General features: G+C 44.8%; 1 protein-coding gene across 1 annotated transcript in view; it reads right to left on the bottom strand.

Annotated features, from left to right (window-relative positions):
* Positions 1-7,283: 7,283 nt before the first annotated feature.
* spg7 (SPG7 matrix AAA peptidase subunit, paraplegin) overlaps positions 7,284-25,931 on the bottom strand; it is a 90,347-nt gene continuing 71,699 nt past the window's right edge. The window contains 5 exon segments of the mRNA XM_038806481.1: positions 7,284-9,058; positions 9,060-9,208; positions 14,472-14,553; positions 19,590-19,645; positions 19,648-19,752. Of these exon segments, the coding sequence (XP_038662409.1) occupies positions 9,008-9,058; positions 9,060-9,208; positions 14,472-14,553; positions 19,590-19,645; positions 19,648-19,752 (443 nt within the window). The 3' untranslated portion in view covers positions 7,284-9,007.

The following is a 25,931-nucleotide window of genomic DNA, read 5'->3' as shown; positions in this document are numbered from 1 at the left end:
TTAGTTATGTCAAGTAAGACTAGGACATAGCCTAGTAGTACTTATCATTACTAGTAATTTCAGTGTTTTACAAATAATTAACACATTTTTATTTATATAGTCCCTTCCTTTACAGACGATGAATTACTTTTGAAATGCAAGGTAGAAAAGCCTAGGTCTCTCCAGTGGTAGTTTTGGCAGAATAGCTGATGGCACTCAGTTCTAAACCTCACCATCTCTTGTCAACACTTCAGACTGTTTATCCAACATTCACTCCTGGATGAACAAAGATTTTCTCCAACTAAATACTGGGAAGACCAAAGCCACGATTGCCCGAGGTTCCTGCCTGTAATGCCAATCACATATCCAGTTCGTCACTATGACTGGCTATTTCTAACTCAGTAACAGTGCCTGACTTTGTCCCTGCCTCAATTCTTTTGCAGCTGAAGCTCTCATTAATTCCTTTGTTACGGCTAGACTTAAATATTCCATTAGACTCTTGGCTGATTTCCCACTTTCTCACAGACGTTTAGAAGACTGAGAGATGATCTTATTGAAACATGCAAGGTCCTGAGGGAACTTGATAGGATGGATGCCAAAGAGAATGTTTCCTTTGTGGGGGAGACTAGAACTACTGACACAGTTTAAGAATAAGTGGTCTCATTTTTCAGATGAAGCTGAGAAGAAATATTTTCTCTCAGATGGCCGTTAGTTTGTGGAATTCTGTTCCCCAGAAAGCAGTGGAGGCTGGGTCATTTAATTTATTCAAAGCAGAGTTAGTTAGATTTTTGATAGACAAGGGGAGTTGAGGGTAATGGGGGCAGACAGGAAAGTGGAGTAGAGACCACAACCATATGAACCATGATCTTATCAAATGGCAGTGCAGGCTTATTAGGCCTCCTCCTATTCAACCCTCCATAAACAATATGTTAGGTAGATTGCTATGGTAAATTGCGCCTTAAATGTCCAATGATGTGCAAGTTAGGTGGATGGACCATGACTGGGCGGCAGATGGTTAACACTGCTGCCTCAGAGCTCCAGGGACCCGGGTTCAATTCCAGCTTCAGGTGACTGTGTGGAGTTTACACTTTCTCCCCATGTCTGCGTGGGTTTCCTCCGGTGCTCCGGTTTCTTCCCACAGTCCAACGATGTGGTTAGGTGCCGCTTAATTTCCAAAAGGATAGGTGGAGGTACTTGACTGGAGGCGTGGGCTTAAGTAGGGTGCTCTTTTGAAGGGCTGGTGCAGGCTCAAGGGGCCAAAAGGCCTACTTCTGCACTGTAAATTCTATGATCAATGTGCGGGGTTACAGGATTTGGGCAAGGAAGCGGGTATGGATAGGCTGCTGATTCGGAGGATTGGTGCAGACTTGGTAGGCCAATGGCCTCCTGCACTGTAGGGATTGCGCTTTTCAAGGAGACACATCCGGAGTGAGGCACATCTAGAGTGGGAATTGAAACTTGGTAATTTGGTGCAGTGAGGTAATCAGGAAAGATAAGTGGAAAATCTAATTCTGCTGTTTTTCAGTTAAAAGTGCAGTGTGTAGCTTAGTGTCTGATTGATTGAAGCTGCCCCCACCCTAATTGCTGAGAGGCAGTTATCTGTCAGGCACCTGAAGCCTGTTTAGGGGCACAAAAGGGCACATTGTATTCTTCTCTTTGAAGTTTAGGTATTTTTTGAGTCATCGATTAGCTGAGGTCTGCATAAAAGACAGACAGAAAGCGCACGCAGTAAGCTTGCGCTTTTCAAGGAGACACATCTGGAGTGAGGCACATCTAGATTGGGAATTGCAACTTGGTAATTTGGTGCAGTGAGGTAATTCGGTGCAGAGTGAGAGAAGGTGCTTTTTCCGGAGGTGCTTTTAACCCTGGTACGTAGTTTTTCTTTTCATTGTCTAATTTATTTATTTTTATTTTGAAATTGTAGTTGTATAAGTTTATACCTAAGGTTTAAGACATAGCAGGAGATCCCAGACCCATGTCATGCTCCTCGTGTGCGATGTGGGAGCTCAGGGACACGTCCACTGCCCCTGGCTCTTTCACGTGCAGGAAGTGTGTTCAGTTGCAGCTCCTGTTAGACTGCTTGAGGGCTCTAGAGCTGCGGATGGACTCACTTTGGAGCATCCGCGATGCTGAGGAGGTCGTGGATAGCACGTTTAGCGAGTTGGTCACACCGCAGGTGAAAGTTACTGAGGGAGATAGCAAATGGGTGACCAAAAGACAGAGCAAGAGTAGGAAGGCAGTGCAGGTGTCCCCAGCGGTCATCTCCCTGCAAAACAGATATACCGCTTTGGATACTGTTGGGGGAGATGGCTCACCAGGGGAAGGCAGCAGCAAGGTTCATGGCACCGTGGCTGGCTCTGCTGCACAGCAGGGCAGGAAGAAAAATGGCAGGGCTATAGTGATAGGGGACTCGATCGTAAGGGGAATAGACAGGCGGTTCTGTGGACGCAATCGAGACTCCAGGATGGTATGTTGCCTCCCTGGTGCAAGGGTCAAGGATGTCTCGGAGCGGCTGCAGGACATTCTGTGGGGGGGTGGGGGGAGGGTGAACAGCCAGCTGTTGTGGTGCACATAGGCACCAATGATATAGGTAAAAACGGGATGAGGGTCCTACAAGCGGAATTCAGGGAGTTAGGAGTTAAACTAAAAAAGTAGGACCTCAAAAGGTAGTAATCTCAGGATTGCTACCAGTGCCACGAGCTAGTCAGAGTAGGAATGTCAGGATAGATAGGATGAATGCGTGGCTAGAGAGATGGTGCAAGAGGGAGGGATTCAAATTCCTGGGGCATTGGGACCGGTTCTGGGGGAGGTGGGACCAGTACAAACCTGGGCAGGACTGGAACCGATGTCCTAGGGGGGGGTGTTTTCTAGAGCTGCTGGGGAGGGTTTAAACTAATGTGGCAGGGGGATGGGAACCGATGCAGGAAGTTGGAAGGTAGTAAAACAGGGACAGAAGCAAAAGGAAGTAAGGGGAAAAGTGCAAGGCAGAGAAGACATAGTCAAAAATCAAAAAGGGCGACAGTACAAGGCACAGTGACTGAGGGGAGCTCAGTGATAGGCCCAGTAATACTAAAAGGAATAAAACTGGAGATGTTAAGTAAAGTAGTAGCATGGATAGAGGATTGGTTAATTAATAGAAAGCAAAGAGTGGGGATTAATGGGTGTTTCTCTGGTTGGCATCATTAGCTAGTGGTGTCCCTCAGGGATCAGTGTTGGGCCTACAATTGTTTCACAATTTACAAGTTTGCAGATGACACTAAGATGAGTGGTAAAGCGAAAAGTGCAGAGGATACTGGAAGTCTGCAGAGGGATTTGGATAAGTTAAGTGAATGGGCTAGGGTCTGGCAGATGGAATACAATGTTGACAAATGTGAGGTTATCCATTTTGGTAGGAATAACAGCAAACGGGATTATTATTTAAACGATAAAATATTAAAGCGTGCCGCTGTGCAGAGACACCTGGGTGTGCTAGTGCATGAGTCACAGAAAGTTGGTTTACAGGTGCAACAGGTGATTAAGGCGGCAAATGGAATTTTGTCCTTCATTGCTAGAGGGATGGAGTTTAAGACTAGGGAGGTTATGTTGCAATTGTATAAGGTGTTAGTGAGGCCACACCTGGAGTATTGTGTTCAGTTTTGGTCTCCTTACTTGAGAAAGGACATACTGGCACTGGAGGGTGTGCAGAGGAGATTCACTAGGTTACCCCCAGAGCTGAAGGGGTTGGATTATGAGGAGAGGTTGAGTAGACTGGGACTGTACTCGTTGGAATTTAGAAGGATTGAGGGGGGATCTTATAGAAACATTTAAAATTATGAAGGGAATAGATAGGATAGATGCGGGCAGGTTGTTTCCACTGGCGGGTGACAGCAGAACTAGGGGACATAGCCTCAAAATAAGGGGAAGTAGATTTAGGACTGAGGTTTAGGAGGAACTTCTTCACCAAAGGGTTGTGAATCTATGGAATTCCTTGCCCAGTGAAGCAGTTGAGGCTCCTTCATTACATGTTTTTAAGGTAAAGATAGATAGTTTTTTGAAGAATAAAGGGATTAAGGGTTATGGTGTTCGGGCCGCAAAGTGGAGCTTAGTCCACAAAAGATCAGCCATGATCTCATTGAATGGCGGAGCAGGCTCGAGGGGCCAGATGGCCTACTCCTGCTCCTAGTTCTTATGATTCAATGAACTCTGCTGCCTGTTCCTCAGTCACAGACCCTTTTATTTTCAGCCACTAAAGAGCAAATAGGAGTCACTTTCATATCCCAGGGAGGTTAGTTGTGCAAGATGCTAAATTTCATACTGAAAATCAGAAGTAAAAAAGTTTTTTGGAAAGAGGAATACAGGGTTAATATTTCATGTCTTTAACCTTTTGAAGACTGAAAACTTCAATCCTGCCTTCCTATCTGCACAAATGCTGCCTGATTTGCAAGTGAACTTAGTCCAGGCCGTGACTGAACTTGGGAACCTGGTATGTATGGCGAATTCTCACCTGGGACAAGATATTTTACCCACAAGACATTGTATAAATCCCAACGTAATTTGCAACTGTGAGATAGCGAATAATCATACAATGATTTATATTAATAGCTTTCACAACCTAAAATAATTTTTTAAAGTTTTTATAAATTTAGGAGTACCGTACTTTCCGGACTATAAAGCGCACCTGACTATAAGCCGCACCCACTGATTTTGAAATTTTTTTTTATTTTGAACATAAATAAGCCGCACACGTATATAAGCCGCAGGTGCTTACCGGTACATTGAAACAAATGAGCTTTTACACAGGCTTTAACGAAATACGGCTCTGTAACAAAAATAAAAAATTAGCGGTAAAGAATAGCCTACCAAGAAAGTCATTGGTCACTGTGGAGCGAATCAATCCGATTAAGCTCTTAAGATTAACATAGAATCATCAGTTTGAAACATTAAAAATAAATAAATCATGTGTAAAAGAAGTATTTTATACTGATCGTAATCAAGATATCACAACCCAGGTGATCAGAGTCACTATCCTCCTCTGTGCACTGAAACCACTGAAGTCATCTCCTTCAGTGTCAGAGTTGAATAGCCTCAGAATTGCTTCATCCGATGTTGGATTGTTTTCATTGTCGCTCTCATCACTTTCATCCGGAGGCAAATTTCCCGCTGAGCTCATGCTGCCCTCTTCAACACGCAGCAATCCAGCTTTTCGAAACCCGTTGATGATAGTGGATTTTTTAACAATGCTCCACGCTGTCAGGACCCACTGGCAGACTTGACCATAAGTTGCTCTTTCGCATGCGGCCCGTTTTAGTGAAGGATTTCTCCCCACTGTCATCCAAGCCTCCCACTGAACACGAAGCGCCACCTTAAATGCACGATTAAACTGATGTCGAGTGGCTGTAAATACTTTGTTGTGCCCCAGGAATCACAGCTGGAATTGAGTTTGTCCTCTTGAATGGCTTCTTTCACAGAATCTGTTATGTGGGCCCTCATGCTGTCCCAAAACGAGCAATGCCTTGTTCCTGTGAAAGAATCCTCCCGGTCGCTTGCCGTAGCACTCCGTATGCCATTCATGCCTTAGGCTTCCGTCATCCATCCCTTTCTTGTTGACTTCACAACAATTCCTGTATGGAATTTTTCTTTTGGTATCGTCGTGCGTTTAAAAATCACCATCGGTGGAAGCTTTTTCTCCCGATGCCGTGCAAACTCAGAACACAGGTGAAGTGCGTTTTTTCATGCCCAGATTGTTTTCAGCATGGACGGATGATTCACCTTTCCTGTTGACAGTCCGAGTGAGAGGCAGGTCAAATGTCAGAGGAACCTCATCCATATTTATGATATTGTGTGGGCCAATGGAATGCTCTGCTATCATTGCATCAGTGAATTTGCGGAAGTTTGAAATTTTTTCTCGTAGTCGGGAGGGAGCTGCTGACACAAACTCGTCAGTACCCTGATGGACAGGCCTTTACGTCTCATAAATCTGAGACACCACGATGGTCCACCTCTAAAATTCTCAAACTTCATTGCGGTGGCGATTGTTTTGGCTTTCAGTCGGATCTGTACAGTTGAAACACCTCGGCCGTCTGCTCTCTGCATGTTGACCCAGTCTGCGAGCTCATTTTCTAGTTCGGGCCATCTGTTTTCTTCCCTCTGAAAGCTTTAGTTGTCTTTTGCACTGAGTCAATTCCTCACGCTGCTGTTTCCAACGTCTTATCATCGACTCACTTAAGACCAAGCTCTAGTGCAGCAGCTCTATTTCCTTTCCCAACAGCCAGATCGACGCCCCTCAACTTGAAAGCTGCATCATATGCATTTCTCCGTGTCTTTGCCATGATGAGGGTGACAAAATGACTACCGTAATCAGAATGATGGGATGTTTGAGCGCGCTCGATTAATTCTAAACAGTAAACTAAAAAGTTACATTGTTTTACCTTGACCCGTTACGCAATTTCATTGGTTTAGTGAAAAGAAAGCGGAAAAATCCATAAATAAGCCGCGTCGTTGTATAAGCCGCGAGGTTCGAAACGTGTGAAATAAGTCGCGGCTTATAGTCCGGAAAGTACGGGTAGCCAATTAAGGGGCAATTTATCGTGGCCAATCCACCTAACCTGCACATCTTTGGGTTGTGGGGGTGAAACCCACGCAAACACGGGGAGAATGTGCAAACTCCAGATGAACCGTGACCCAGGGCCAGGATTCGAACCCGGGTCTTCAGCGCCGCAGTTCCCCGCTATCCGGTGTGCCACATGCCGCCCTTCTAAAATAATTTATAGCCAATTGAGTATTTTTGAAGTGTCGTCACTGTTGCAATTAGAATCATAGAATCCCTACAGTGCAGAAGGAGGGCATTCGGCCCATCGAGTCTGCACCCAAAAGGGCATCTGCCTAGGCCCCATCCCCGTAACCCCACTAACCTTTTAGAAGCTAAGAGAAAATTTAGCATGCCCAATCCACCTAACCTGCACATCTTTAGACTAGAGGGAAACACAGCAGTATGCTATTGCACAGCAAGGTTTCAAAAAACAGCAATGAGATAAATAACCAGGTAATTTGTTGTCATGATTTTAGCCAAGTACAGGGAACTGCTTTATTCTTTTTCAAATAGTACTATGGGGAGTTTTAAGTCTATCTTTGTGCTAGATAGGATCTGGTTTAATGCCATCTGAAGAAGTAATTTCTTGCCACCTTTGAATAATTTAATTTCTGTATGTGTGTGATATTAATGAGGGTTATCACACAATAGTTGTTATTTAAACAGAAAGCACAATATGGCAGTAATTTACCTTAGATTGTTTTAAACAACTGAATGATTTAAGCCTTTGCAGTACTCTGTTGAGAAAATAATTTATTTAAGGGCATTACAGTTATCCAATATATGAATCATGTGTTTGAACAGTATTTTAGTAAACATGGGAATCAGACTTAGATCATTTCACAATGCACAATTAGAGAAATGGAAGCACATATTTTACATGACAGATTTTAAATGGTTTATCATACTGTACAAATATTCACAATACATCTGCATACAATTTCCAGATAAATGTATTTAAAAACTAAACCACTGAGTTTTTAAAAAAAAATCATAACAGGTGGTTCCCACTGTAAATTTATTCAACATTCATTTACGATGGAGTAACTAACATACAAATCCAGGCCCAGTCCAAAATAATACATGGAAAACTTGTTCCTGAATGAAAGAAAACAAAAACATTACTGAAAGGCACTTAAATAGATCAGCAGCATCTGCTGCAATTGACTCTTATAGGAAATACAATGATCTCCAAATTTAGATCATAAGAAGCTCATTTACTGAACGCACGATGATTCTCCTGTGGGTTTAATAATGTGACACTGCAGTGAAACATACAGAACAGTGTTTTATGTGTTCATATTTCATGTATTCAGCTAGTTGCCAAAACAGAATTGCAGAGAGATTACAAATTTGGGGCTCAGCAGTTCCAGATTACAAAAGAGTGGACAACAAAAAGATAGACAAGAACAACCAAGATTCCCCTTTCCTAACTTCTATCCAGTTGCTATCCTATTTCTAACAAAGAAACTCAAAAGTGAAGCCAAAGATTTTGGATAAGGCAAGAGTGAATATAGAAATAAAACTGACAGCAATATTTTCAAGTTGCTGCACTCAAATTGTGAGAAATCAAGATTTTTAAATATCAGTTTGTAGAACATTCTTTTGTAAAAGGATAAATATTCATCTGCATACACCACTGGAAACAGCCCCTGTTCATCTGAAAGTGCTTTCCAGGATATTCCAGGCTCAGCATCTTTCAATATTACATTCTCAGGTCCCCAATGGGTCTGGCCAATAAGTCGACTGATCAATATGTTAAGATCTGCGAGTTCCTAAACTTGACCTCTAATCTCAACAGAACGGGGACTATTTCAGTCAGGACAGTACTGAAGTTGGCAACAGTGCACCAAGTTGAAAGGAATTTGGACAGGTTTCCCACTTTGGACTGTTATCCAATGAGCCCTTGTTGGTCATTATTAAACAGGGCAGCTAAAGGGAACTACAGATATTTGTGGAATGATACCTCAGCATGAGTCAGCACTTAAAGGTTGGGAAGAATAACAAAGTTTTAGCCTTCAATACCCTAAGCTTGATTATTCATGAATATCATATAATAAAACACGGTGCAGCTAAAATGTTCCTTGGAATAGATTCCTCAATATTGTGCCACTGTACTATTTTTAGCTAGGAAATTCTGTTGCTGCATAATAAAATACTTTGATAAACAGAAATCCAGTTTTAAGAAAAACACAATCTATTACATTAGAGCATGGGAAATACTTTCTGTAAATCAACATTAATTACACACTGTGCCTATCGAAATGTACACAGCAGCATTTTTCTATTTCATTAGATTAAACTGAGGTGTCCATCCGTAGCTAACATCAATCAAATTTATTATTCAATCAATTGTCCCTTGGTTCTTGTAATCCCAGCTCTACCAACATTCTTAACATCCTTCCTTCATTTTACAAGATCACCGCATTCACCATTTAGTATTGCTAGGGTAGCCAGCCTTTAAACTGGATTCAGGGTTTGTTCATCATCTTGTACATGCCTTGCTGGAGGTTTCATCCTCCCCTGTATCTTGTTTGTCTTTCTCAGCTTCAATCCAGCTCTGGGGTGGTATCATTTTCTTTGGGCCAAAGGGTGGAGCACCGATAAGCATTTCAATGTCATCATAATTTAGAACTTCTTTCTCCATGAGTGCATTGCAAGCTAAAATAAAAATTAGAGAATTTGAACAGGAAGTTTTTTTTTTAGAAAAGTCACAATTCAAATATCATGTCTAGGTCAAAAGCTAAGATTAAATTACACATAATGTGCAATTTTACTGGTAGAATTTCAAGCCGCACACCAAGATATAAGTTTGAATTAGACAAATTTATTTCGGAACAGTAAAAACTGACAACATGCCATTCTCATGCAAGGGCGATTAGCGAGCTTCCAAAGTGGCTCAACGGCTTCACCAGCATTGTTTTGTTTAATCATCCTTGGTGTTGCTGACAAGGCCAAATTTGTTTCCATCTCTAATTGCCCTTGAGGTGGTGTTGGTGACCCTCCAACTTGAAGTGCTGAATTCATGGAACATAGAAAATACAGCACAGAACCGGCCCTTCATGTGTGTATAAAGTGCTAAAGTGCTTTCAGGTAGGAGTTCCAGGATTTTAATCCAACAACAGAAAAGGAACAGTCATAATAGTTCCAAATCAATTGGTATGTGCCTTGGAGGGAATTTACAGATGCTACCCCTTTCCTTCTAGGTGGTAGGGCATGAATTACACCTACAACAACAAAGATTAGTGGCAGGTAGAGTTATACAGAACTGGTAATGTTGCTGAACTCAATTGGGATAACGATAGTCACATCAGTATTTTTGGTTGATTTCAGAGTTCTCACTAGCTGAATGTCACAGGCGGGCAGCACGGTAGCCTTGTGGATAGCACAATTGCTTCACAGCTCCAGGGTCCCAGGTTCGATTCCGGCTTGGGTCACTGTCTGTGTGGAGTCTGCACATCCTCCCCGTGTGCGTGGGTTTCCTCCGGGTGCTCCGGTTTCCTCCCACAGTCCAAAGGTGTGCAGGTTAGGTGGATTGGCCATGATAAATTGCCCTTCGTGTCCAAAATTACCCTTAGTGTTGGGTGGGGTTACTGGGTTATGGGGATAACGTAGAGGTGTTGACCTTGGGTAGGGTGCTCTTTCCAAGAGCCGGTGCAGACTCGATGGGCCGAATGGCCTCCTGCACTGTAAATTCTACGATATCTATGACATTAGATAAAGACAGGGTTGAGCTAGGCAGTAATACCACTGGAGTCAAATAGTCTAGTGACGTTCTCTATCTGGATCCATACATAAGTAAGAGCTGTTGAATTTACTGGCATAAATCCACCCGTACCATTTTCTAGAGCTCTGAAGAGTCATGTGGACCCGAAACATGAACTCTGATTCTCTCGCCATAGATGCTGTCAGACCTGCTGCGTTTATTCCTTATTTACTGTATTTATTGTTATTAATTACTTTGATGTAACCGGCCCAGCTTTTAACAAGGTATTATGCACCAATATAGGACTACTTGCACATTACTGGCTTCAGTCATACTCCAACTTCATCTACTACTGCCGTAACTCTACTACCACTACAACCATACCCACAACAACTTGTATTTATAATAATCTTTATTATACCGTCTCTATATTATCAAAATAACTGTCTATTAAGGGCTGATTTAGCTCACTGGGCTAAATCGTTGACTTTTGAAGCAGGCCAGCAGCACGGTTCGATTCCCGTACCAGCCTCCCCGGACAGGCGCCGGAATGTGGCGACTAGGGGCTTTTCACAGTAACTTCATTGAAGCCTACTCGTGACAATAAGCGATTTTCATTTCATTTCATAATAAAATATTCCAGGATGCTTCACTGGAATGCTACAAAAAAAATTTGACACCAAACCACCCGAGGCAATATTAGGGCCGGAGAACAAAATCTTGGTCTAAGAGGTTTAAAAAGCGTCTTAAAGGAGGGAAAACAGATTGAGACATGGAGGAGGCTTAAGGAGGAAATCTCACCGCTGCAGATTGAGGCAACTGAGGGTGCGGCCACCAAAGATGCAGCAATTAAAATGCTCAAGAAATTCAAATTAAATGACCATAAATACCTTAGAGGCTTACAGGTTTTAAGGAGATTACAGAGCTAGGGAGGGTCGGCGCCATTGGGGGGGGGGGGGGGGGGGGGGGGATTTGAAAACAAGAATGAGAATTTTTAAATTGAGGTGTTGCTTAACTGTTTGCCAGTATAGGTCAGAGAACATTGGGTAAATGGGACTTGCTACAAGCAAAGACACATGGAGCAGAGTTTTAGATGAATTCCAGTTTATGGAGGGTACAATGTGGATGGACAAGAAGAACTCTCCTCTCAGTACTGTCCCCCCATGTACAGTAGTGTGGTGACTAGGGGATTTTCACAGTTAATTCATTGAAGTGTTAATGTAAGCCTACTTGTGATACTAATAAAGGTTATTATTATTAGTGGGTGCATTCACACATATATGATTTTCCTGCTGTATGCAATTGCTGGTGTTTCTGGTTTGATAAATTTTAACTAGAATTTTGACAACTTCAGAAATTCAAACTTCGCATTCTTGTTTAAGTACTGCCAGCTCTGGACTGGAGTTCAAATCTCTAGCCACACATTCTTTCTCAGAGGTGAATCTCCAAAGAAATGGCCAGGAAGCAGCTTTTGCAGGCAGTCTCTCTTGTCTTCCCAACCCGCATTTGCTGTAGGTAATCGGGTGATAAATTCTGAGCATATATGTTACGAAATTTGTGATGTGCATCACAACATCCCTTGCTACAGGCAAGCTTTGTGAGATGGATAGTTCCATTCGAGGTGGAAGATTTTGCCTTATTGAGCCTTGGAGAGTTGAAAGGTGCTGAAATATGTAGCTGTCTGCTTAGTTTCACCACTGCATCAAAAACTGTGGATGCAGCTTGAGTTTCAGTAAAGTTTGTCACTTGGATCTGCCTGAAAAAGACTTAATGACGGGTAACCACACTTTGAGGTGTAAGCAGCTGCTGGCACAACCCAAAATAGTCAGTGTGTTATACAGTTTATGATCTGCTTTTGTAATTGACATTTTTGGCAATCCAATATGGGTGCTTGTGTGGGATAAACCACAAATCCCACCCCACCACCAACCCAGGATGCATTTGAGGGAAAATAAATAAAATTCAATATTTTTTTCTAATATTTAAAATGTGCCAAATTTTACTTCCAGCAGGTGTAGCTTTTGAAGCTGCATATTAGACCCAGGTGTTTTCTTCTCAGATCTAAAAGGACTTCAAAAGCTGCACCTGGGTAAATAAAACAGATAATTAAGAAAATATCTTGCAGAAAGGATCATATTGATTTCAATTCTCCACAGCATTTATCTAAGGTCTTATTTTATCTGAACTCTCGTTTTACAACATCCACCCACACCCAGATTGCACCTGAGTGTTTTCTGTATATAACACTTTTAGAAATGTAATTCGAGAGGTTTTTAAAAAGTATACTACTGTATTTTGTAACTATAAAGAATATTCACTATTCTCGATGGTGGCCAGATGTGCATGATAACTAAGTTTTTGGTCAAAGCATTACTCTCTGCAAGTAGAATTTAGAATTAACTTAGAATTAATACCCCTAGGACAGCACGGTGGCCTAGTGGTTAGCACAGCTGCCTCTCGGCGCTGAGGTCCTAGGTTTGATCCCGGCTCTGGGTCACTGTCCGTGTGGAGTTTGCACATTCTCCCTGTGTCTGTGTGGGTTTTGCCCCACAACCCGAAAATGTGCAGAGTAGGTGGATTGGCCACGCTAAATTGCCCCTTAATTGGAAAAAATAATTGGGAATTGGGTAATCTAAATTTATTTTTAAAAAATTATTACTCTTTGATTTTAAGTATTCAGAAAGAGTAACCTCCTGGGATTTGCAGTTTAGTTTTTTGTAAGAAAGAGAATTACTTAATACTGGTGAAGATCATTGAAGTATATGGACTACCAATCATTGCAAAAAAGCATTGAATAGTTCAAAGTAATTAAGACCTGTAGTTCTACTATATGTAGCTCAATATTATTACACAAACATCAGCATGCCAGCTAGTACTACAAACGTGGGAGCAATACAGAGAGGGGCGCAAACGCGGAAGCAAACCAGAGAGCGGGCGCAAACGCGAGAGCGGCGCAAACGCAGGAGCAAACCTGAGAGCAACGCAAACGCAGGAGCAAATCCGAGAGCGGCGCAAACACGGGAGCAAATCCGAGAGCGGCGCAGACCCGAGAGCGGCGCAAACACGGGAGCAAATCCGAGAGCGGCGCAAACGCGGGCGCAGACCCGAGAGCGGCGCAAACGCGGGTGCAGACCCGAGAGCAGCACAAACGCGGGAGCAAACCCGAGAGCGGGCATAAACGCGGGAGCAAACCCGAGAGCGGGGACAAACGCGGGAGCAAATCAGAGAGAGGGCGCAAACGCGGGCGCAGACCCGAGAGCGGCGCAAACGCGGGTGCAGACCGAGAGCAGCGCAAAGCGGGAGCAGACCCGAGAGCGGGGGCAAACGCGGGAGCAAACCCGAGAGCGGGAGCAAACCCGAGAGCGGGGGCAAACCCGAGAGCGGGGGCAAACCCGAGAGCGGGCGCAAACGCGGGAGCAAACCAGAGAGCGGGCGCAAACGCGGGAGCAAACCCGAGAGCGGGCGCAAACGCGGGAGCAAACGCGAGAGCGGCGCAAACGCAGGAGCAAACCTGAGAGCAACGCAAACGCAGGAGCAAATCCGAGAGCGGCGCAAACACGGGAGCAAATCCGAGAGCGGCGCAGACCCGAGAGCGGCGCAAACACGGGAGCAAATCCGAGAGCGGCGCAAACGCGGGCGCAGACCCGAGAGCGGCGCAAACGCGGGTGCAGACCGAGAGCAGCACAAACGCGGGATCAAACCCGAGAGCGGGCATAAACGCGGGAGCAAACCCGAGAGCGGGGACAAACGCGGGAGCAAATCAGAGAGCGGGCGCAAACGCGGGCGCAGACCCGAGAGCGGCGCAAACGCGGGTGCAGACCCGAGAGCAGCGCAAACGCGGGAGCAGACCCGAGAGCGGGGGCAAACGCGGGAGCAAACCCGAGAGCGGGAGCAAACCCGAGAGCGGGGGCAAACCCGAGAGCGGGCGCAAACGCGGGAGCAAACCAGAGAGCGGGCGCAAACGCGGGAGCAAACCCGAGAGCGGGCGCAAACGCAGGAGCAACCCGAGAGCGGGCGCAAACGCGGGAGCAAACCCGAGAGCGGGGGCAAACGTAGGAGCAAACCTGAGAGCTGGAGCGCAAACAACTAGGTGCACGAGAACGCAAGTGTCCGGGTGCACGTGCATCTTTGAGATAGTGAGCAAGCGTGAGAGAGCATGTGCGACTAAAACAGGAGAGAAATATTCCTTCCTCTTTGTTCAAACAAGGAATATGTAACTTACTGCAAGGAGTTTATCCCGGTTATCCAGTAGGAGCTTCTCTGTGCGCCTGTAAGCACTAGCCACCAATATATTGACTTCCTGTGGAATTAAGAAAATCAGTGAAAGACTGCAAGCGTTACTAAAGACAATTATTGGGAACATTCATTCAATTGAACTTATGATAGTCATATAAATAATTTCACAATGAAACACCTACTCAACTCACCTTTTTTGTCAGTTTACCACCAGTATTATTAGTGAAATCAGCTTAAAAGTCTAAAATAGGAATATCAACAACCATTATCAACACTGAAATTTACAAATTGCTTCACAGAGGCATTATAAAGCAAAATGTGACACTAAAGCCTGCAAGGCAACATTCGGCTAAACGCTTGGCCAAATAGACTTTAAGGAGCATCTTGAATGAGGAAAGAGACGGAGAGGGATTGAGAGCTTTAGGAAGGGAATTCTAGAGCTTGGGGCTTTGGCAATTGCAGGCAGGGAAACCAATGATGCGGCATTAAAAATTGAGATTAAAAAAAGAGGGCAAATTAGATGAGTGAAGATAATTTCAGAGGATTATGGGGCCGGGAGAGATTACTGGGGTGGGTATTTGACACAGAGCAGGGTAGGCCTCCACTGGATACAAGAGAAATTGGCTATCCACCCAAGTTTCACAGCATTATGTGGTCCTTACATGAAAACATACATGGCACCATTCAGTTCAGAGGTTTCACCTCTTGACAGTTTTCAGATCAAGATTGGGTGAAACAAGGTTGCAACTTAGCCCTTACTCGGTTTTGTATTTTTCTCTTCCCTCTTCCCTCCCTGCCATAACAAACAGTTAGGAGCAGGAGTAGGCAATTCAGCCCCTTGAATCTGCTCCGCCATGGCTGATCGGATTATGGCCTTAACTCCAGTTCCCTGTCTTCCCCTATAACCTTCAACTCCCTTGCTGATCAAAAATCTATCTAATGCAGCCTTGAACATATTCAGTGACCCTGCCGGGGGGGGGGGGGGGGGGGGGGTCCCCAGAAGAAGTGGGGGGGGGGGGGGGGGGACTTCCTGGGGAAGAGAATTCTATAGACTAATGGCACTCAGAAAACAATTCTCCTCATCTCAGTCTTAAAGGGGAGACCCCTATACTTTAAGCTGTCTCCCAGTTTTAGGCTCTTCCACAAGGGGAAACCTCCTCTCAGTATTCACCCTGTCAAGTCCCAGCAGGGGACTTATATTTCAATAAGATCGCCTCTCGCTTTTCTAAACTCCCATGGGTATAGAGCCAACTATTCCTCACACGATAACCCCTTCATCACAGGAATAAGTCAAATGAACCTTCTCTGATTTGCTTCTCATTATCATTATTACCAAATGATCAGATGGAAAACTTCTCAACCTATCAAGACCGAAAGGCAAAATAAAAACGTAGTTGTCCTGATCACAGAACTTCAGCACGTCGATGATTTTGCCCAGATACAAGAGCAGCTCCAAATGCTTGTGGACCACTGTCTTATGCCTGTGTCAATTTCTCCCTCATTAATTGGGTCAGGGAACCTGTAGTTATGGGACAAGCTATTGTGCCTCTGCTGGTGACCAGACTCAACAGCACACCACTGGAAGGACTCAGCAAAGCTAACTTGAGTCTACGCTGACAACCTGCCTCTTGAAGAACTGAGCACGTGCATTAGCATTAGCAACAGACTAACAAAACAGGCATGGAGAAACAAACTGAGCCATAGTTAAAAGATGCTTATCTACAAGGCCTGTATCCACAGCACATTGCTGAATGGCAGTGACGTTTTAGACAACTTCCACCTGCCAAGAGGTTCAATAACTTCCATCTCTGGTGTCTACGATGCATCCTTGGGAACATATGGAAAGGCAAACTCCTTTCTAGAGCAAACTAAGCACTAATTTAACACTTATAAAGCAAAGAGGTCTTTGCTGGCTTGGCATGTGCACAGGATGGATGATGGCCTCATTTCCAAGGATATGTTACACAGGGAGGTAGCCTGTGCTAAGAGATCAGCAGTGTGCCCGAAGCTCAGTTTCAAGGATTCTATTAAAAGAGACATAAAACCTCTCAACAGCAGTGATGACCAGAAAGAAATTCGAGCTGATGATCAATGCAAATGGGAAAAAAAACAGCCGTGGACAGGAATTGTGGTAGATTTTGCCTTTCCGCACTCAGCCTATTGGGCTACCAAAAATAGCACAGCAGAGCTCAACTGACGTCACTCATCTCGGAAGTTGAATTGTCGCCACCTCTCACAGCATGGAGAGGGGATGGGGGGGAAGATTTGAGCAAAACCATCTTGAGCACCTGCCAGCAGCAGAGCGGCAGTGCGCACCCTTCTGGTGGGATGAGTGATGGCCGGCTGAATGGCAAATCAAACCAGAATCCTGTTCTGACCAAAAGGATTGAAATTCTGGGAATACATATACAATCCAAAATATGCTTTTTGCTCATCTACTAAGGTGACAAGAAGCTGCTAGGGATTGTGTAGGTGCAGGAGCCAGTGGGGGGATGGATTGGTGTCCGCATCAGAAAAGGTCATTGGGATGCTCACGGCCTTCTATGAGGGGCTTTATAAGTCAGAGCCACCAGAGGACAAGCAAAGGGTGGCAGAGTTATTAGAGGGGTTGGAGTTCCCCCAGGTGGGAGAGAACTGTTGGGGGGGGGGGGGGGGGAAGAGTTTGAGGTGCCGTTTGGGTTGGAGGAGGTTCGTACGGCCTTGGGGAAGATGCAGATGGGGAAGGCACCGGGGCCAGATGGGTTCTTGGTAGAATTCGACAAGACATTTGTGGATCAGTTGGCCTCATTGGTGCTGGGGATGTGCAATGGCTCATTGGCACGAGGTCGCTCCCGGAGACGTTAGGACTGGAGCCATTCTCTTCTTCTGAAAAGTACAAAGACCCCACAGAGTGTGGGTCGTCCAGGCCGATTTCTCTACTCAACTTGGATATTAAACCTTTGGCAAGATTTTAATGTTATGGTTGGCGCCCTGTCTCCAGGAGGTTGTGGGGGAAGATCAGAGAGGCGTTATGAAGGGTAGGAAGCTGGTATCCTTAATGTTGTGGTGGGGATGGAACTGGATATAATCATATCTTTGGATGCAGAAAGGTGTTCAATAGGGTTGAATAGAGCTATCTGTTCGCGGTTCTGGAGAAGTTTGGGATCGGTCCCGAGTTTATTTTGTGGGTGCGACTGCTATATGAGGCATCGTCTGCTAGCGTGCGAACTAACAGCATGAGTTCAGGGTCCTTTAGGTTGCATAGGGGAATGAGATAGGGTTGACCCATGTCTCCGTTGTTGTTCACGCTGGTGATCGAGCCATTGGCAATTACCTTGACGGCTTTGGACAAGTGGAGAGGGATTGCGTGTGTGGGGAGGTTGGAAGATAGTGGAGTACAGGGTGTCTTTGTATACCGACAATCTTTTGCTCTCCTCTATGTAAGAGACCCAGTGACAGTGATGGGGGATATTGAAGAGGTTTGGTTCCTTGTCGGGATATAAACTAAATGTTGAGAAGAGAATTTTGTGGTTGGGTCTGGGGGGCTGCCGTTTCATCTGCGGTTTAGCTGGAATTAGTTTCTGCTATCTGGGGGTCCAGGTGGCGTGGAATTGGGCACGGTTTCGCAACTAGAATTTAATTAGCTGGCAGTAGGGTTAGGGCAGATTTGCCGAGATGGGACAGCCTTCCATTGCTGCTGGCAAGCCGGGTTCAGACTATTACGGTGAATATCTTGCCAAGATGTGTTTTTTTTTTTTTTAATAAACATTTTATTGAGGTATTTATGGTTTTATAACAGTAACAGAAGAAACAGTGTAAATGCAATTATAAACATAGTGCAAAAGCCGCTCTCTCACAGGTCCCACCTTTTCTCGCCTCCTACTCTACAATAAACTACCCCCACAGCCACCCCCCCCCCCCCCCTTCTGCTGAAGGTTAATTTTCCCTAAAGAATTCGACAAACGGCTGCCACCTCCGGGTGAACCCTAACACTGACCCCCTCAAGGCAAACTTGATTTTCTCAAGATGTGTGTTTTTCTTTCAATGGCTCCCAGTCTTTCTGCCTAAAGCATTTTGCAGTGGTTGGAGTGGCTCATAACACAATACATATGGGCAGATTCGGAGGGGGGTCTTGCCGAGGGGGAGGCAGGAAGTGTTGTTTTATTATTGGTCGGTCAATGCGGAGAATGTGCTGGATTGGTTTGGGGACCAGGAAATCACTTGGGGTGCGGATGGAGTCGGGGTCTGCCAGGGGTCAAGCTTGGAGGCACTGTAATGCCATCTCTGCCGTTGCCCAAAATATTCTTCGACCGGCTGTGATCAATATATTAAGATATGGCGACAACTGCGCTAAAACCTTAAGCTGTGGGTAGTATCAAGGTGGGCCCCTATCTTTAGGAACTAATCTGTTCACTGTGAAATTGTAAGCCACATTTGGGGGTGCAAAGGCATGGGGTGGGAGCGGGTTTGGGACTTGTATTTGGAGGGTCTGTTTGCAAACTGGAAGGAGCTGAAAGGGAAAATAGGACTTAGGACTTTCAGGTGCATGATTGGGTTCGGTAGGCTTTTTTTTACATTCCCAGAGGCACTGCCTCCACTTTGCTGGAAACGATACTCTTCTGTGTGGGGTCGGCACAGGCGGATTATAGGGAGAGCAGGTTTTGTTTGAGGAGGTGAGGACCAGATGGGAGATAGGGCTGGGACTCATTTTAAGAGGTGGTGTGGAGGAGTCACTCTGCAGGGTGAACTGGGGGGGGGGGGGGGGGGGGGGGGGGGGGGGGGTGGGGGGGGGGGGGTGGGGGGGGGGGGTGTTGTTATAGACGTTGATAGGATTTGTCTGTTTGGGCGTTGACACATGTATTATTATTGTTTTGTTTCCCCCTGTCACCGCCCGTATGGAGTTTGCACATTCTCCCCATGTCTGAGTGGTCTCACCCCCAACCCAAAGATGTGCAGGTAGGTGGATTGCCCGCGTAAGTTGCTCCTTAGTTGGAAAACAAAGAAAGTACTTTAAATTTTAAAAATATATATTGTTTTGTTTCAATTTGTTAGAATGTTGAAAATTCAATGAAAATACTTTTTAAAACGTTGGTAATTGATCCTATATCACTGTAAAATTACATGATCCATGTGCTCCTGGAGTCCTTGGCTGAATGGTCGTCGACCAATTACTCCCATTTCTCTGTATCAGGGAATGAAATGTGTCCAAATGTTTCAACCATTCCATAGGATTTCACCATGGAGTAAGCCACTCTTGTAACTTTTCGCAAGTCATCCTGAGCACCTGAATATAAAAATTGTATAATTTCAATCCAGGAATATCTACTGAGAGACCCAGTGGTTAGCACTGCTGTGTCTCACGCCAGAATCCGGTTCAATTCCGGCCTTGGGACACTTTTGGGCGGAGTTTTTATGTTCTCCCCATGTCTGCGTGGATTTCCACCGAATGTTCTGATTTCCCCCCAGTCCAAAGATGTGCGGGTTAGACTACGGGGTTATGGGATAGGGCGGGTGGACACGGGTAGTTCAAAGAGTCAGTGCAGACACGATGGGCCGAATGGCCTCCTGCATTGGAGGATTCTATGATGCTATACGTACGTGAATTTGGCTTCCAAAGAAGATTTATCTAATTTTTATGATACAAATAAAAGTAAATCATATCACCTCTAGAAATGCAAAGTTTTCTCCACTGAACAATTTCAAAAATTTCCCACGTTTTGAGCACAAAAAGCTCTCCCAACACATTACAACACTGGTGACATGGCACGATGGGTCAAATGCACAGGTTCCTTTTACTATTCCTTCTAAGAATATAATAAGAAGTCTCACAACACCAGGTTCTAAGAACATAAGAATAGGGCCATTGTCATAACCTGCATGGAACCTATGAGGTGACAATGATTAAACTCCCCGTGAGCCTTGCCGATTAAGAGCTCCCCATTAAAGGGGGAGGGGAACTCTAAACCATGTATAGATACCTTTTGTATAAAGTCGGCCAGTTTGGTTACCGACAGGAGACATCCAGCTAGGGATCTTTCCTGCTGTGTAAATAATTGTTATCGTAATAAATCTTTATTTCCTTTTAACAACTCGGTGTCTCCTTCGTGGGCTACAAAAGCCATTCAGCCCTTCGCGTCCACTACACGATTCAGTTATGGCTGACCTTCCACTTCAACACCGTTTTCCTGTGCTATCCCATATCCCTTGATGTTGTTAATACATAAAAATCTATTGATCTCAGTCTTCAACATACTTATAACAGCCTCCACAGCCCACTAGGGCAGAGGATTCTTGATTCAGCACTCTTTTGAGTCAAGGAATTCCTCCTCATCTCAGTCCTAAATGGCCAGCCTCATATTCAGAGACTGTGTCCCTTAGTTCGCGACCACTGCGCCAAGTCAAACATCCATCCTGCAACTACCGGTCAAGCCTTTTGAGATCACCTTTCATTCTTCTAAATCCAGAGAATAACAACCCAGCTTATTTAATCTTTCCTCATCGAAGGAAAATTCATATTCAACTTAGTTGGGTTCAATTCCTAAAATTGAATAAGTGGATGAATTACACTTACAATGTCTAATGGCACACAAGTGTATTCATAGTGTTTCCTCGCAAGCAGCCTTTAAGAGAACGATTGCATTGATGTCATCGGCCATTGGCATGGGCAACTGGGCAGTCTAACATCGCAGACTGTAGAGCTAATATCTTCTCAATAAAGCTCTACGTTTTGGTTGAACCGCCAAGGCCTGCAGACTCAATCTGGAATTCACCACATAAAAACTGACTCGGTAAGTGAACAACGTTTGTAGGCACCCAAAGAAATAAATTATTCAAATCGTCACTACCTGAAAGCTGGCAACAGGGAGCCAAACCAGAGGAACCAAAAAAATCTGGAAGAGCACAACCGAGGAAACCTGCCAGGTGCACAGCTGCCGAGTTCTTTTCGGACAGTGAATAGCAAATATCCTACAACAGCAAATTTAGAACTGGGGGTGTATCCTTGTTTAATGGAGAAATGAAGCAAGGTAGCACTAAAATTTTGTAGCACATTGTACACACGCAGGTTCTTCGAGAGAAAAATGGTAGGAGGTTTTGGCGCCATGGAACCATTTGATGAGAATACGGAGTGATTTGATTATTTTGTTCAAGCTAACAAGATAACAGCAAATACAAACGTCCCAACATTCCTCAGCATAATGGGGGGAAATATTTAAGCGCCTTAGGAGTCTGGTACAGCTGGAAAGGCCAGGCACCAAAACAAAGCAACAGTTGAAAGTTTGCAGGGCCACTATTCACCAAAACCTTTAGTCATCGCAGTAAGGTTTAGGTTTCATAAGCACAACCAAGAAGGTGAATTGATTACACAGTTTGTAGCTATCCTGAAAAGACTGGCTGAACACTGCGAGTTCAGGGATGTGTTAAACAATACCAGAGATAGATTAGTCATCTGGGATTAAGGAGCAAAGCTATTCAAAACCAAAAGCAACCTGACCTCCGAGGCAGCTTTAGAAGTTGCTCATCCATGCAATTATCAGCCAAAATAGCTCAACAGTCGAGTTCAACACAAGATTTCACAAGTCAGCTGAAACACAAATGCAAACATGGACGCCTACTTGCAAAATCCGGCAGCAGGTTGTTGGTGCAGACATCACGTGCAGAAATTGGGACAGAAAGTGCCACATTGCAAGCACTTGTTGGAAAAAGAAATAAGCTTCAGGCAAATGTTGCAGGAAGCAAGAGCTGAATAAAACAAATGGCAAAGTGAATCATGGAACAAGTGTCCACGTGTTACAAAAATGATGCGAGAAGAAACTCAATTCACACTCCAAAGAAGAACTTTCATCAAATGTCCTAGCTATTGCTGGTGCAACAAACTGATACTGGGTCACTCCATTACTGGACGGTAAGCCGGTGAAGGTGGAGGCGGATACTGGGTAGCCGTCTCGCTGGTGCCAGAGACTCTTGATCACAAAAAGCTACAACATATTACTCTGCAACCCTTGAAGATAGTTAAAAAACTACACTGGAGCAGTGGTTCCTTGAGGAGCTGAATTGATATAACAATGCAATTAAATAGACAGGTGGCAGATTTGTCCATAGTCAAAGGAAATTATTCTGCACTAACAGTAAGAACATGGGTGGAAGATATCAGATTAAATTGGGCCGAGGTAAATTTCACGACAGATTCCAAATTTGGTCTACCCAAAATCTTGAAGAAACATGCCCTTATATTCAATGGTGAGCTGGGAAGCAGAAAGGATACCTCAGTAAAGCTGAAGATCAAGGAAGAAAGTCAGGTGAGATCAGTGCCGTACGCAATCAGACCTAAAAGTAGAGGTAGAATTAGAACAGCTAGTCAGAACTGGAGTCCTTGAACCAGTTAACGTGAGTAATTGGTCCACACCAATCATACTGGTACACACTTGTGGTGATTTTAAAGCCACTATTAATTCCTTACTGTGTGAAGAGCAGTACCCTTGCCCGATTGATGACCTATTTGCTGGGTTGGCTGGAGACCAACACTTCAGTAAAATCAACCTCAGTGTTACCTGGATGTCATCTTAAGTTACTGAGAAGAATGAGGAAGAAATTCTCCGCAACCTGGATGCCACACCCCAGAGATTGGAATTTAAAAGTCCAAAAAGACAAATGTGAATTTTTCCAATCTTCAACTGAATATCTGGGCCATGTCATCAACGCCAAGGGACTGCATAAGTCACCTTTGAAAGTCAAAACCATTACCGAGTCACCTGCGCCTCAAAATGTCAACCAACTTCAATCTTTCTTCGGCTTATTAAATTATTACTGAAGGTTTGACCCCAAATCTGGCAACTATTCTAAACCCTTTCACAATCTACTGTGTCGAAATAAAAAGTGGAAATAGGGCATCCATGTGGGAGAGCATTTGTGCAAACAAAGAGGCACTATTCAAGTCAGAAGTCCTGATACATTTTGATCCAAGTTTACCCCTGCAACTGACATGAGGTGGTAGTTTCCCACAATGTCCACAGGTGAAGAGAAGCTGATAGCCTTTGCATCGAGGATGTTGAATAGAGAAAGAAACCCCAAGAATCATTTTTGGAATTAAATGGTTCTACCAATTCCGATATGGGAGGAAATTCACTTCATTGACGGACCATCGTCCATTCATAACGATTTTTGGATGTCATGCCGAGATGGCAGCGAGCAGATTGCAGATGCAGGCATTGTTCTCATTAGTACACACATGCACAATCAAGTATAGTCAGTCAAACCTTCATGGGAACATAGATGGACTCTCCAGATTACCCTTACTGAATAGTCCGTCAATAAGCAGTTTGTCTGGAAACATTTTCTACTTCGAGGAAGTAGATAACACTCCTAAAACCGCAGGCCAGGTGACGAAAACTTTTCTCTACCACCCTGAGCGGCAGCTCAGAAAAGCAAATAACTTTATCCCCCATATCCCTAACAGCTGACAGTATCTAGATCTTTGAAAAAGGATGAACGGCTGCCAACTCGGGTAGAATCTCTCAACAGAACCCCGGGATAAATTAAATTTTTTTCCAAATGAAGAAAGGACATTAAGTCCTGTGGGTGGGGTGGTGCTGCCGAACGTTCGCAACTACTACTGGACGGCCAATATAGCTATGATTACGAAGTGGGCGATGGGGTGGGGGAGGGACGTGGGGGGAACTGGAAGCGGCGTCATGTCTGGGAGCTTCGAGAATGGCTCCTTTGCCGTTCTCGCTGACCCATTACTCCACAAGTCCGGTGGTGGTGGCTACACTGCGGATCTGGGGACAGTGGAGGAGGTACAAGAAGGTGGAAGGAGCGTCGGTCTGGACCCCGATATGCAACAACCACAGGCAGGTTTGTCCCGGGTAGGATGGATGGTGGGTTCCAGAGCTGGCAGAGAGCAGGCATCAGAAGGATGGGAGATCTGTTCATAGATGGAAGCTTTCCCAGTTTGAAGGCGCTAGAGGACAAATTTAATCTGCCACCATGAAACGCCTTTAAATATCTGCAAGTATGAGCCTTCCTGAAAAAACAGGTAGTGGCCTTTCCGACGCTGCCGCCACTGAGGATACAGGACAGGGTGGTCTCCGCACCTGGGTGGGGGAGGGAAGGTGTTGGATATCTACCAGGAACTACAGGAGGCGGAGGAAACCCCGGTGGAGGAGCTTAAGGGCAAGTGGGAGGAGGAGCTAGGTGAGGAGTTGGAAGCAGTCTGTGGGCAGAGGTCCTGGGCAGGGTTAATTCCTCCTCATCATGTGCCAGGCTCAGTCTAATTTAATTTAAGGTGGTTCACCGGGCACACATGACGGCAGTGAGAATGAGCAAGTTTTTTGGGGTAGAAGACAGTTGTATGAGGTGCAAGGGCAGCCCTGCAAACCATGTCCACATGTTCTGGGCATGCCCGGAGCTTAGAGTGTTCTGGCAAGGGTTCGCGAGGCCAATGTCCAAGGTGCTTAACAGACAGGTGGTGCCAAGTCCAGAGATAGCGATCTTTGGAGTGTCAGAAGACCCGGAGTTCAGGGGCGAAAGAGGCCGTCGTCTTGGCCTTTGCCTCCCGAGTAGCCCAGAGACAGATTTTATTAATGTGGAGGGACTCAAAGCCCCCGAGTGTACAGACTTGGGTTAACGACATGGCTGGGTTTCTCAGCCTCGATAAAATAAAGTTTTCCTTAAGAGGGTCTACGCTGGGGTTCTCTCGGAGGTGGCAGCCGTTCGTTGATTTTCTCAGGGAAAATTAAAATGTCAGCAGCAGCAATCCGTGGGGTTGGGGGGGGCGAGTGCTTCATTGGGATGGTGTGGGAAGGCTGGGTCGTGTGGGGTAATGTCTATTTAATTGTTATTGTATATTCTCTTTTTGCACTATGTTAATGTTCACTCGAGTTTGTTTTGTTATTATTGTTACTACTGTTTTATTATGAAAAATTCTGCAAAACCTTAATAAAACTTTTTTTTAAAAAAGCTATTTGCTTTTTCTTTGTTTTGTTTTCTATTATTGGAAACATTTTTCTTGGAGTGGGGAGCGAGGTTGGTCTATAGATTTCGGGGTAGATTTTTCTTTTGCCGAGCACAGTTAAGTGCTCTAACTCCTCTTTCTCCGTGCAGAAAACACTTCACACTGCTTTTGATGTGATCAGAGCTGTCAATCATAGCTCGATGAACTGAATCACAGGTGCTGCTTGCCACGCATCAATTAGCATGGCACAGGAGAGTTCGTAACTTCTCAGCTCCACTCCGAGCGTCAGCGTAAACCAGAACCGATTCACTTACAGCAGGAAAACAGTCTCCCAAACGGAGAATCCTGCCCCCATATCTGCGGCAGTGGTATATCGAATCTCAAATTAAGCACATCACAGGAGAGTTACAGATTGCAGTGAGTGATAGTTTTCACATTGAGCAGGCAGGAAAAGTCATCCTGGTTTCCTGTCTCCCTGCAGCAGGTTTAATTGGCTTCAATAGAGGGCTGAA

Source organism: Scyliorhinus canicula, chromosome 9 (genome assembly GCF_902713615.1).
Source record: "Scyliorhinus canicula chromosome 9, sScyCan1.1, whole genome shotgun sequence".
NCBI lineage: Eukaryota > Metazoa > Chordata > Chondrichthyes > Carcharhiniformes > Scyliorhinidae > Scyliorhinus > Scyliorhinus canicula.
This window is presented reverse-complemented; position numbering and strand designations above follow the sequence as displayed.